Source organism: Entelurus aequoreus, linkage group LG12, assembly GCF_033978785.1.
Source record: "Entelurus aequoreus isolate RoL-2023_Sb linkage group LG12, RoL_Eaeq_v1.1, whole genome shotgun sequence".
Taxonomy (NCBI): domain Eukaryota; kingdom Metazoa; phylum Chordata; class Actinopteri; order Syngnathiformes; family Syngnathidae; genus Entelurus; species Entelurus aequoreus.
In genome coordinates, this window is record NC_084742.1 from 20,632,142 (window position 1) to 20,644,866 (window position 12,725).

General features: G+C 44.3%; 1 protein-coding gene across 1 annotated transcript in view; it reads left to right on the forward strand.

Annotated features, from left to right (window-relative positions):
* The window catches only part of dnah2 (dynein, axonemal, heavy chain 2), a 49,272-nt gene that overhangs the window by 9,613 nt on the left and 26,934 nt on the right, over positions 1-12,725 (forward strand). Inside the window, exons 11-34 of the mRNA XM_062065141.1 lie at positions 1,175-1,304; positions 1,427-1,609; positions 1,687-1,895; positions 1,978-2,124; positions 2,204-2,360; positions 2,501-2,610; positions 2,686-2,815; positions 6,340-6,528; positions 6,611-6,755; positions 6,831-7,023; positions 7,095-7,295; positions 7,396-7,552; positions 7,733-7,907; positions 8,075-8,238; positions 8,312-8,473; positions 8,541-8,644; positions 8,725-8,881; positions 8,971-9,053; positions 9,129-9,309; positions 9,450-9,588; positions 9,665-9,893; positions 9,973-10,054; positions 10,133-10,258; positions 10,330-10,440. Coding sequence (XP_061921125.1) covers positions 1,175-1,304; positions 1,427-1,609; positions 1,687-1,895; positions 1,978-2,124; positions 2,204-2,360; positions 2,501-2,610; positions 2,686-2,815; positions 6,340-6,528; positions 6,611-6,755; positions 6,831-7,023; positions 7,095-7,295; positions 7,396-7,552; positions 7,733-7,907; positions 8,075-8,238; positions 8,312-8,473; positions 8,541-8,644; positions 8,725-8,881; positions 8,971-9,053; positions 9,129-9,309; positions 9,450-9,588; positions 9,665-9,893; positions 9,973-10,054; positions 10,133-10,258; positions 10,330-10,440 — 3,664 coding nt within the window. The remainder of the gene's footprint in view (positions 1-1,174; positions 1,305-1,426; positions 1,610-1,686; positions 1,896-1,977; positions 2,125-2,203; positions 2,361-2,500; positions 2,611-2,685; positions 2,816-6,339; positions 6,529-6,610; positions 6,756-6,830; positions 7,024-7,094; positions 7,296-7,395; positions 7,553-7,732; positions 7,908-8,074; positions 8,239-8,311; positions 8,474-8,540; positions 8,645-8,724; positions 8,882-8,970; positions 9,054-9,128; positions 9,310-9,449; positions 9,589-9,664; positions 9,894-9,972; positions 10,055-10,132; positions 10,259-10,329; positions 10,441-12,725) is intronic.

Below are 12,725 nucleotides of genomic sequence, written 5' to 3' on the forward strand. Positions count from 1 at the left end.
CTTGCTTTGTGCTTTGCCATGCACTGTCCAATGTGGGAAATTATCGTATTTTTTGGATTATAAATCACAGTTTTTTTCATAGTTTGCCCGGAGGTGCGACTTATACTCTGGAGCCACTTGTGTGAAATTATTAATACATTACCATAAAATATCAAATAATATTATTTATCTCATTCACGTAAGAGACTAGGCGTATATCAGCAATCGTCACACACACATGTCAACCAATAAAAATTTGGCGGGGGCGGGTCATGGCAGAAGTGCATTGTGAAAAAAAAGATGCTACCTGCTACTACTTCCGTAACAATGAAAATTGATCATTTCAACATTGCCGGTAACTTATGAAATCTGAGAAGGGCTGAACAAAAATGGCACGGAAAAGGAAATCATATACTGCAGGTTACAAGCTGGAAGTATTGAAATATGCAGCAGAAAACGGCAATTGAGCAGCAGAAAGAAAGTTTGGAGTAAGCGAGAAACTTGTAAGGGACTGGCGAAAAGTGGAGGCTACTCTTACTGAAATGAAGAAAACTAAAAAAGCTAATCGCGGGCTAAAAGCTAGGTGGCTACAGCTCGAGGAACGAATTCACAAATGGGGGCTTGAAAATTGCCTTTCAAATGTCTATTCTTGGTGTTGGATTTTATCAAATAAATTTCCCCCTAAAATGTGACTTATACTCTAGTGCGACTTACAGTATATATGTTTTTTTTCCTTCTTTATTATGCATTTTTGGCCGGTGCGACTTATACTCCGGAGCGACTTATAATCCGAACAATACGGTATATATAGAGAAGTGTGTGCCTTTGCAGATCATGCCCAATCAACTGAATTTACCACAGATGGACTCCAATTATCTCAAGGATGATCAGTTGAAACAGGATGCACCTGAGCTCACTTTTGAGCTTCATGGCAAAGGCTGTGAATACTTATGTACATGTGATTTCTTAGTTGTTGTTTTGTTTTCTAAGTTTGCAAAATCTTAAAACGTTTTTTTTCACATTGTCATAATGTGTGTATTATTTTGAGGACAAAAATAAATAACATAACAAAATGTGGAAAAAGTGAAGCGCTGTGAATATTTTCCTGATGTACTGTATTTTAATTGTAAAATTTGGCAAAATAAGATAGAAAGCATGATGCAATTACAATAATAACATGAAATACATTTTATAGGTTCCGTGCATTTCTCAAAGATCTTGATATAATGCTGCAGAACCTGATCACTTCTGTGTTCAAGACTGTCAACTCATTGGAGGAAGGACTTCGGCTGGTGGACATTTTCAAGCCCATCTCTGCCCGGAAGGTGTTTTTTTTTGCACTATTACAACCATCTTCAGTGGTCTTGATCTTTCTGGAGATGGTTTTAGTGATATGTGATCAGTAAATGCTTCACTCAACTGCTAACCTAATTCTGCCTTGTCATAGTCTATTGGGAGCAAAATAGATGAGATGGTGGAAGAAATATACACCATCTTCAAGAAGGAGAACAATAGGCTCACCAAACATATTTCTCCAGAGACACTGTCCATCCCTGACTATATGCCACATTTGGCAGGCCAGGCCCACAGAGCGAGGGCCCTCAAATTCCATTTAGAAAGCCAAATGGAAGTGAGTCTGTCTGCTGTACACAACAAATGACTTTAACCATTCTATATTGATGAATTCTCTCTGCTCTTCCACATCAGATGCTGAAGAAGATCCCCATCATGCCTGAGTCACACAGCTGCAGGCAGGTTTTGGTTAACTACAATCAAAGCATTCGCACTCTGGACGACATGGTGACGCAGAGGTTTGCTGAGTGGCGCCAAGGCTTGGAGCTGCAGTATGTCAAGAAGTTGGAGCGGCCACTCCTGCTGCATAGCAAGGACAGCAGGATTGAGGTCAACTTTGACAAGTGAGCATTCTAAATACTATTTATTGCTGTTTTCCACTGTGCTCTGATGAGTCCCATTCTTGTTTGTGTTTTTCCCCCTCAGCAACTTGTTGAATCTGTTTGCGGAAATCAAGTCCTGGAGTCAGCAAAGTTTTGAGATCCCAGGATTTGTATCTGAGATTTACCAGGATCGGGAAGATCTCCGATGCCTTAGGGAGAGAGCACTGCACCTCGCCCGGGACTATAACAGGTCAGTAGACACAAATCTGGACTAAATGGTTGACAATGCAGACACTACAAATACTCAATGGCTGTCTTGTGTGTGTCAGGATCATTGGAATGCTTACTCCTATTGAGCTGGGTCTGTTTTCCAAGAAAATTCATATGCTGGACAAGAAGATTCAGCCGGGTTTTACCAAACTCTTCTGGATGTTTAAAATATCTTCCAACACGTTTGTCAAGGACTGCCTCATGCAGGTTTCCAAGGTTATAATTATTTTAAAAAGTATTTCTCATTATTGTATGTTTAATTTTGATTCAAGGTGGAACAAGTAATATTCCAGAAAAGGTTTTTAAAATCCTTGCTGAGATCTTTGATAGCAGTCTCCTCAATGTATCCACTATAGGTCCAGGTGATAGTCGATGGCTTCAAAGCGTCTAATCTGGCCATAGCTAAACTCTGTCGTCAGATCAGTGAAACACTGCTAGTGAGGCTTGATGGGAAGACTTTGTACAGGTGTGAGATCATCACACAACAAAATGTATTGCAGATGTACCAAAACACCAAGAAAATCATTCGTATCCTTGTCAGGAACTGGGAGTTTGAGACTGATCAGCGGACTCACAGACAGCGTCAGCAAGAAGAACTGCGTTCTGCTCTCCAGCACATTGTTGACATAATGACTTACATCCACAACACCTTCTCTAAAGATGGTCCTGAGGTACTTCAGCATTGATCGATGTATGCATATAGTATATTTTGTATTCGGGGGGGGGGGGTTGTCATGGAAAAAAAGGGCAATATCAGCCATCACCAAGCACTGTGATGTGTAGAAATGCTGTTTAATTTGTTACCATATTTAAGTTATTTGTAGAAATGTGGGGAAATAACTACAAAGTACTCTTCACTCACTAACCATGATACAAAAAAGGTCAAAGAATAACATATTGTTGGATAAAGAGAACATACAAACCAGTGCAAGTGTTTACGAAGTACAAAAAAAGAATAATTCTAAGAAAGGTCTTGAACTTAGCAGGGGCCATAGAGCTCGGGTGCAATGTGAGCTGGGTGGCAGCCGAAGGCAGGGCACTTGGCGGTTCGATCCTCGGCTGCATAAGCTAGCTCTTGGGACGTGGAACGTCACCTCGCTGGGGGGGAAAGAGCCTGAGCTAGTGCGCGAGGTGGAGAAGTTCTGGCTAGATATAGTCGGACTCACTTCGACGCACAGCAAGGGCTCTGGAACCAGTTCTCTCGAGAGGGGCTGGACTCTCTTCCACTCTGGCGTTGCCAGCAGTGAGAGGCGACGGGCTGAGGTGGCAATTCTTGTTGCCCCTCGGCTCAAAGCCTGCACGTTGGAGTTCAACCCAGTGGACGAGAGGGTAGCTTCCCTCCGCCTTCGGGTGGGGGGGACGGGTCCCGACTGTTGTTTGCGCTTAAGCGCCAAGCGGAAGCTCAGAATACCCACCCTTTGTGGATTCAATCGAGGGAGTACTGGAGAGTGCTCCCACAGGTGATTCCCTCGTTCTACTGGGGAACTTCAACGCTCATGTTGGCAACGACAGTGAAACCTGGAGAGGTGTGATTGGGAAGAATGGCCGCCCGGATTTGAACCAGAGTGGTGTTTTGTTATTGGATTTTTGTGCTTGTCACAGATTCTCCATAACAAACACCATGTTCAACATAAGGGTGTCCATATGTGCACTTGGCACCAGGACACCCTCGGCCGCATTTACAATGAAGAGAGGGGCAGAACTTTCTACCGATCACCATCTGGTGGTGAGTTGGCTTCGATGGTGGGGGAGGATGCCGGACAGACCTGGCAGGCCCAAACGCATTGTGAGGGTCTGCTGGGAACGCCTAGCAGAGTCTTCCTGTTCGAGAGAGTTTAAATTCCCACATCCGGAAGAACTTTGAACATGTCACGAGGGAGGCGCTGGAAATTTAGTCCGAGTGGACGATGTTCCGTACCTCTATTGTTGAGGTGGCCGATTGGAGCTGTGGCCGCAAGGTGGTTGGTGCCAGTCGTGGCAGTAATCCTAGAGGGATGCCGTCAAACTGAAGAAAGAGTCCTATCGGGTTCTTTTGGCTCATAGGACTCTGGAGGCAGCAGACAGGTACCGACAGGCCAAGCGGTGTGCGGCTTCAGCGGTCGCGGAGGCAAAAACTGGGACATGGGAGGAGTTCGGGGAAGCCATGGAAAACGACTTCCAGACGGCTTCGAAGTGATTCTGGACCACCATCCGCCGCCTCAGGAAGGGGAGCCGTGCAATGTCAACACCGTGTATGGTGGGAACGGTATTCTGCTGACCTCGACTGCAGATGTTGTGGATTGGTGGAGGCAATACTTCGAAAACCTCCTCAATCCTACCAACACGTCTTCCTATGAGGAAGCAGTGCCTGGGGTATCTGTGGTGGGTTCTCCTATTTCTGGGGCTGAGGTTGCCGAGGTAGTTAAAAAGCTCCTTGGTGGCAAGGCCCCGGGGGTGGATGAGATCCGCCTGGAGTTCCTTAAGGCTCTGGATGCTGTGAGGCTGTCTTTATTGACAAGACTCTGCAACATTGCGTGGACATCGGGGGCGGTACCTCTGGATTGGCAGATCGGGGTGGTGGTTCCTCTCTTTAAGAAGGGGAACCGGAGGGTGTGTTCCAACTATCGTGGGATCACACTCCTCAGCCTTCCCGGTAAGGTCTATTCAGGTGTACTGGAGAGGAGGCTACGCCGGATAGTCAAACCTTGGATTCAGGAGGAACAGTGTGGTTTTCGTCCTGGTCGTGGAACTTTGGACCAGCTCTATACTCTCGGCAGGGTCCTTGAGGGTGCATGGGAGTTTGCCCAACCAGTCTACCTGTGCTTTGTGGACTTGGAGAAGGCATTCGACCGTGGGGAGTGCTCAGAGAGTATGGGGTAACGGACTGTCTGATTGTGGCGGTCCGCTCCCTGTATAATCAGTGTCAGAGCTTGGTCCGCATTGCCGGCAGTAAGTCGGACCCGTTTCCAGTGAGGTTTGGACTCCGACAAGGCTGCCCTTTGTCACAGATTGTGTTCATAACTTTTATGGACAGAATTTCTAGGCGCAGTCAGGGTGTTGAGGGTATCTGGTTTGGTGGCTGCAGGATTAGGTCTCTGCTTTTTGCAGATGATGTGGCTCTGATGGCTTCATCTGGCCACAATCTTCAGCTCTCACTGGATCGGTTCGCAGCCGAGTGTGAAGCGACTGGGATGGGAAGCAGCACCTCCAAGTCAGAGTCCATGGTTCTCACCCGGAAAAGGGTGGAGTGCCATCTCCGGGTTGGGGAGGAGATCTTGCCCCAAGTGGAGGAGTTCAAGTACCTCGGAGTCTTGTTCACGAGTGAGGGAAGAGTGGATTGTGAGATCGACAGGCAGATCGGTGCGGCGTCTTCAGTAATGCGGACGCTGTATCGATCCGTTGTGGTGAAGAAGGAGCTGAGCTGGAAGGCAAAGCTCTCAATTTACCGGTCGATCTACGTTCCCATCCTCACCTATGGTCATGAGCTTTGGGTTATGACCGAAAGGACAAGATCACGGGTACAAGCGGCCGAAATGAGCTTCCTCCGCCGGGGTGGCGGGGCTCTTCCTTAGAGATACTGTAGGGTGAGAAGCTCTGTCATCCAGGGGGAGCTCAAAGTAAAGTCGCTGCTCCTCCACATCGAAAGGAGCCAGATGAGGTGGTTCGGGCATCTGGTCAGGATGCCACCCGAACGCCTCCCTAGGGAGGTGTTTCGGGTACGTCCGACTGGTAGGAGGCCACGGGGAAGACCCAGGACACGTTGGGAAGACTATGTCTTCTGGCTGGCCTGGGAACACCTCGGGATTCCCCGGGAGAAGCTGGACGAAGTGGCTGGGGAGAGGGAAGTCTGGCTTCCCTGGATAGGCTGCTACCCCCGCGACCCGACCTCGAATAAGCGGAAGAAGATGGATGGATGGATGGTCTTGACCTTTTTGAAAATACTATATTTTATTAATCTCATTAAGTGAATCATAACTGACTTAACTTTTTAATTAAGAGGACTGTAATTAGAATGAATTGATGTAAAGTGTGCTACAAATTGTAAAAAGAAGTAAACATATGTGTTAATAATTGCTATGAAAGGGGTTAGTATTAAATAAACTTTGCTTCTTCCTACTCCTTTTTGGGCTGCTGTAAAGAGAAATGAAAAATATGTGATGTATGATTTTTAAACTGTATTCATGTTTGAAATAAACTTCAACCAACCAACAAAAAGGTGGAGGAACACTGGGTCACATACACTGAGAAGGTGGACCATATGCTAGAGGAAGCCCTACGCAGCAATGTGAAGCGCTCCATGCAGAAATTAGCACAGGCCATTAACGGAGACCGCAAATCATCACCCACTCCTTTGTTTAGAGTGCTTGTGTCACTGCGCCAGCCGGATCCCAAGGCCGTTCTTAGGGTACCAGCAACTATTCTAGCAAATTTCAATAAAGCTGATCCATATTGGCACTAATTTTTTTTTACCTTGGAAAATGTGACAGGTTGAGTTCTCCCCATCTCTCCGAGACCTTGCACAAATATTGGACATTCTGCCTCAGATCATCAACACAATCTCCAAATTCAAGCGACTGCCTGAGCTCCTCTCCTGCGAACACTCCCCAGAGAATCCTATTCACGTCAATATTGGTTTGTGGCAAATTAAATACTTTCCTCTTACGCTACGTAAGTGTTGCCAACTCCCCTGATCTCTTGATGGTTTAGGAAATGATGAGGAGATAAAAGACATACATGCTGCAGTTGGTGCAGGCATGTCAGCCACCGCCAGCCGCCTGAAGGAGTATTTGACCACCTGGGACAAATACAGGGATATCTGGGAGACCAACAAGGACTCTTACATAAACCGTTACCAAAAACTCAATCAACCGGTTGCTTCTTTTGATGCAGATATACACAGGTACTGCCCCTAGTCACACTTTTATTCATCCAGACACAGAAAAATATTCTAATGAATCTCTTTTTACTCAGGTACACAGAAATAGAAACAAGTATCCAGCAGGAAGAGACAGTGACCAACTTCCAATTCATTGTGCTGGACTGTTCGCCACTTAAGACTTCGTTGGTGCAGCACTGCAGTCGCTGGCAATCTAAGTTCATGCAGCTCCTTGTGCGCATCGCAGGCAACCACCTCAAGGAACTGCACGCCTCAATGAATAACAATGCCAAAAGGTGGGTCGTCCCATTAAGTAACAAAATCAGTGTTTGATAACAAAGGTTAAAGGAAAATAGATGTAAGGAGGTTTTTTGTCCGCGCGTTTGTGTGTTTCAGGTTGAGTCAACCCAATATGACACTTGTGGAGCTGAGTGAGAGCCTTCATCTTCTGGAGTCTCTTCAAGGCAGTTTAGTCAAGACTGAGGCTGACATTGTTCTGATCAATGAACAGTTTGCTGTTCTGGACAAATATGGTTTCCCTGTGGAACAAAATGTAAGTGTTTGAGTGATGCAACAGTTGTTCATTGAGTTCATTAAACATGCATGTTATTTAATATTCACCCATACACTTTATTTGGTACACTTGCATAGTGTAATGATGTCCAACATGTCTGAATTTACAAATATATTTTTATTTTGTTGTGTATTTTCTGCAACTGTTGTGTGCTTGCAGCTTCAGGATTTGCGGGGTACACTGCACGCCAAGTGGGACTGGTTCCAGCAGGTTTTAATCGACAGCGATATCATGCTAAACGGGCAAAAGCAGAATTTCAAGAGCAGCTTAATATCCTCCTCCGAGGACCTCACAGAGAAGATCCTGACTACGATGCAAGAGTTCACCACCTCAGGTCACACACACTTATCCTGTTCATGCATGATCAAGAAATGTATCAATCAATCAATCAAATTATTTTATTTGGAACGTGTTAAAACTTCACTAGCACATAATTTTGCTCAATTGTACATTGCAACGTATATGTAGAAACCAACATTGTATGCTTCTTTGTATTACCAGGTCCATTTGATCCTGCAATCAGCACTAATATGGCCCTGAAGCTAACAGCAGAGCACCATCACCAACTCAAGGCTCTAAAAGAAGAAGAAAATACCATCCTGGATGGCCTGAGCTTCTTCAAAATAGAGCAGGAACCTTCCAAAACGATCCAAGCCTTGGAGAAGGTCTGACATCAACAGACATAACCCTACTCAATTTTTAGTAGAGCACACTGTTAATTTGGACTCTGTGGTGCAGGATATGGACTACTTGCAGGAAGTGTGGGAGATCTCGCATGAGTGGAACTCCCACTGGGACAGCTGGAAGGGAGGGCCGTTTATAACACTTCGGACTGAAAATATGGAGAGCAAAGCCCAAGAAATCTACAAAACCCTCCACAAACTGCAGAGGCTACTCAAAGTCAGAGTTCATTAAATAGCTGCGGATATGAGTTTGATGTGGCTTTACTAAACCTCTGGGTTTGCAGGATAAGCAGTGGAGCATTGTGGATTTCTCCAAGAAGAAAGTTGACCAATTCAGGAGAATCATCCCCCTTATTGCTGACATGAGGAATCCGGCCATGAGGGACAGGTACAGTACGGACAAGTGTTGTGGGGGATTTGAATATGAATATAAAGATAATGCTACTCCTTATGCCATGACTCTTCCAGGCACTGGAATCAGATATGTGCTAAAGTACAAAGCTCCTTTGATCACACCAGTGTTGACTTCACCCTGGAAAAGATCATTTCTCTGGGTTTTGACAAGTATGCTGATTCTATCGGTGAGATCTCTGGGGCCGCCAGCAAGGAACTCTCCATAGAACAGGTTCAGACTTGTTAACAGCGAGGATCAATATATGTTGAGCAAGTTTTCGCACACTGATTTCTGTATTATGACTTGTTTTTATTCGCAAGGGTTTGGAGGAGATAATCAAGACGTGGGCGGATATGACTTTGGATATTTCACCTTACAAAGACAAAGGCCATTTTCGTCTGAAGTGAGATCTAGTACGATCGGCCTCATTAATCAAATATGAAGAACCATGTGTCATTGCATTGTTTTGACTTTACAGAGGCACAGATGACATTTTCCAGGCCTTAGAGGACAACCAAGTAACTTTGTCCACTATGAAGGCTTCTCGTTTTGTTAAAGCTTTTGACAAGGAGGTGGACACATGGGAACGTCAGCTGTCCCAGGTGATGGAAATTATTGAGATGATTCTCACGGTGCAGCGCCAGTGGATATATCTTGAGGTATAATATCACATACAGAAATTAGGCATACACTCACCACAAGATGGTTTTAGATATTTTATTTTCCTGCGTCATTGTTGATTTTCTTTTTCTGTTTAAGTTTTTTTTCCATCCTTTTTCTTTGTTGTCCACACCTCTAGAATATTTTCCAAGGAAAGGACATCAGGGAGCAGCTACCAAAAGAGTGCAAAGAGTTTGAAGACATTAGTTCAAGTTGGAAGACCATCATGACTCGACTCAATGAAAACAACAACGCTTTGCAGGGAACACACCATCCAGGTATCTCTGTCCAAGTTTTTACACTACAAATTAGTGCGACACTTTTCTTTTGCCTATAATTAATTTACTTTGTCAGGCTTGCAGGACACATTATCCAAGATGAATATCAAGCTTGAGGAGATCCAGAAGGCCTTAGACATGTACCTCGAGTCCAAGAGACAGGTATTCCCTAGATTCTACTTTTTGTCTAACGACGACGTTTTGGAGATCCTGGGCCAGTCGCAGAACCCGGAGGCAATGCAGCCGCATCTAAAGAAGTGTTTTGACAACATCAAAAGTCTGCGCACTGAAAAGGCAAGTCACTTGTTTATGTGACACTAACTACACCTTGTACAAGCTGAATTCAGCCATGGTTGTCTGGTATCTTCTGTAGTTGGCCAAAAGGTTGGACGCCACTGCCATGTTCTCTTCTGATGGGGAGATGATTGAATTAATTAAGGCGGTACCACTGGACAAGCCTGTGGAGGTACAGTCATTATGAAGAGCAGGATGGACAACATTAGCAGTTACAATATGAGAGATTAATGGTTTGTGTTGTGTGTAGATTTGGCTGGGCGATATTGAAAAGGCCATGCGTAGCACGCTAAAGAATTCCCTGCATGACTGCCTGGTAGCACTCAAGAAGATGAAAAGCCAGAGGGACAAGTGGTCCAAAGACTGGCCAGGACAGGTGACTAACTTTCCACTGAGGACAATGATTATATAATTATTTTACTACACTGATTTTTCTTGTATTTTTAGATGCTGATCACAGCCAGCCAGATCCAGTGGACAACTGATGTCAACCAGGCTTTAATTACCTGCAAGGAGCTAGATGACAAGTCCGGTCTTAAAACCATGATGAAAAAACAGGTGTGCTTTTTGTGATGCTTCCTACAACTTTACGATTACTTCACACTCAATAGTACAAATATGTACCGAATTTGGGTCTTTTTTAGATACCGACCAAAATCTGTTGGTACTAATGAGTACCAATTCACATAAAATCTAATGGTACCAATTTTCGATGCCCCGGTTGCCCGTGATGTCACATCTTATTGCAGACTCGGCACCAGCTCAAGCAGTTGGCTGGCAAAAAGGCGTATTTATAGTAGACTGCCTATAAGTAATCTTCCAATCCATACCAACAAAGCAAGCATGCCTGATAGAAAGCGCTGGATGCTAATTCACATTGGATATGCCATATACATGTTTCTGATTAGCATTGGCGATTTTACATGGCCATTTCAGCACCTCCAAATTTGGCGATGTGAAATACAACTAAGATGCAAGTTACAATCAAAAAGCAGGTGTGTAGTAAGCAGTGACGTGCAGTCAGGGGAGGCAGGTGAGGCGGGGCCTCACGTGCCAACATGGAAAGAAAAAAAATGTAAAAAGAAAAAAAACTAATTAAATTGTTATATGTATCCAGAGATAATACTATGAAGTTATTTTCCATTTAACTTCACCAGTTTTAGATTATTTTTATTCAAAATTGCTGAATTTTCACATTTGCCGTTCAAATACTGAGAAGAGACTTGCGGTGAGTCAGCAGCCAGTTGAACCTCACCATTGATTGCGCAATGACTCGGCTAACTGCTGACCTGCTGTGCAGTGAGACCGTATTGTTATACAAATTATATTATAAATTTCCATAGTTTAGTTAGCTGAGGTATATAATGTACAGCGTATTTTGTCAACAACTGTATGTGTGTAACGTATTTCTTGTGCTGAGCAATCATAAAACGGCTGCGAAGACGCACTGGGTGAGGCTCGCAGTAATCCCGCCTCCTGGTGGTAGAGGGCGCTAGTGATCCCAGCGATCATTCTTGCGACTACTCGGCTGCAGAATAACTGACAACAAGCAGCAACAGTTAGCAGCGATCGTTTATTTTTTCCTCTCGCCTGGATTTTTAACATGGAGGATTACATATATAAAATAAAACAGTTTTCTAAACTGGACTTTCAATCGAAGCAGGAGGTAATAATTAAAGGAAGATCTCCATCGAGACAGAGAGACTTTTAAAACTGAAAAAAGATAAGGAAGTCTTCTATAAACAAGTTATCAATGCTTTTGTTCAGAAGGAGCGGCGCATGGACTTCATTTATAAGTAAAGGTAAGACCATAATAACGTTTTTTTAAATTAAATGTGCTTTTTTGTGGGCTACAGTTTGTATGTGTAAAGTTAAAGTTAAGTTAAAGTACCAATGATTGTCACACACACTAGGTGTGGTGAAATTTTTCCTCTGCATTTGACCCATCCCCTTGATCACCCCCTGGGAGGTGAGGGGAGCAGTGGGCAGAAGCGGCGCCATGCCCGGGAATCATTTTTTGTGATTTAACCCCCAATTCCAACCCTTGATGCTGAATGCCAAGCAGGGAAGAATGCTGGTATGAGCTTTTAAACATAACCCGTTAACTGCTGCCAATCAAATGGTGAATAAGATACTCTTTAGGGTTCATATGTTTGTAAATCTGACTGTGATGAAGTCAGTGCCTCACCAGCCATGAACCTCACCGCACGTCACTGGTAGTAAGTACAATAATAATATAATAATAATGGATTAGATTTATATAGCACAATTCTAGACACTCAAAGCGCTTCACAGAGAAGTGAGAACCCATCATTCATTCACACCTTGTGGTGGTAAGCTATTTTCGTAGCCACAACTGCCCTGGGGTAGACTGACGGAAGTGTGGCTGCCAGTCCCTCCGACCACCACCCATCATTCATCATTCATTCACCAGTGTGAGCGGCACTGGGGGCAAGGGTGAAGTGTCCTACCCAAGGACATAACGGCAGCGATTTGAATGGTAACAGGCCGCTCTACCCACTACGCCATGCCGCCCAATACCTACAGGAAAACAATTAGTAGGGCTCAACAAAAGACAAGACCAACACATTCAACTTAATGCCCACAAACTACTTCCTGGCTGCGGCAACACATCGAGAACAAACTGAAATGAATGCGTAATCTTATACTAAGTAGTGTAAGAAAACAAGCTGTGACTACTGGACAGCATAGTTATCATTATCAGCTTGGTGTTTGACATTTAAAAATATATATTTAATCATAAAACAAATGAACCTTTATTACAACATGCACTCTGACAAAAGTACCAAACATTGGTGAGTACAGATTTCCAGCTTTCCGGA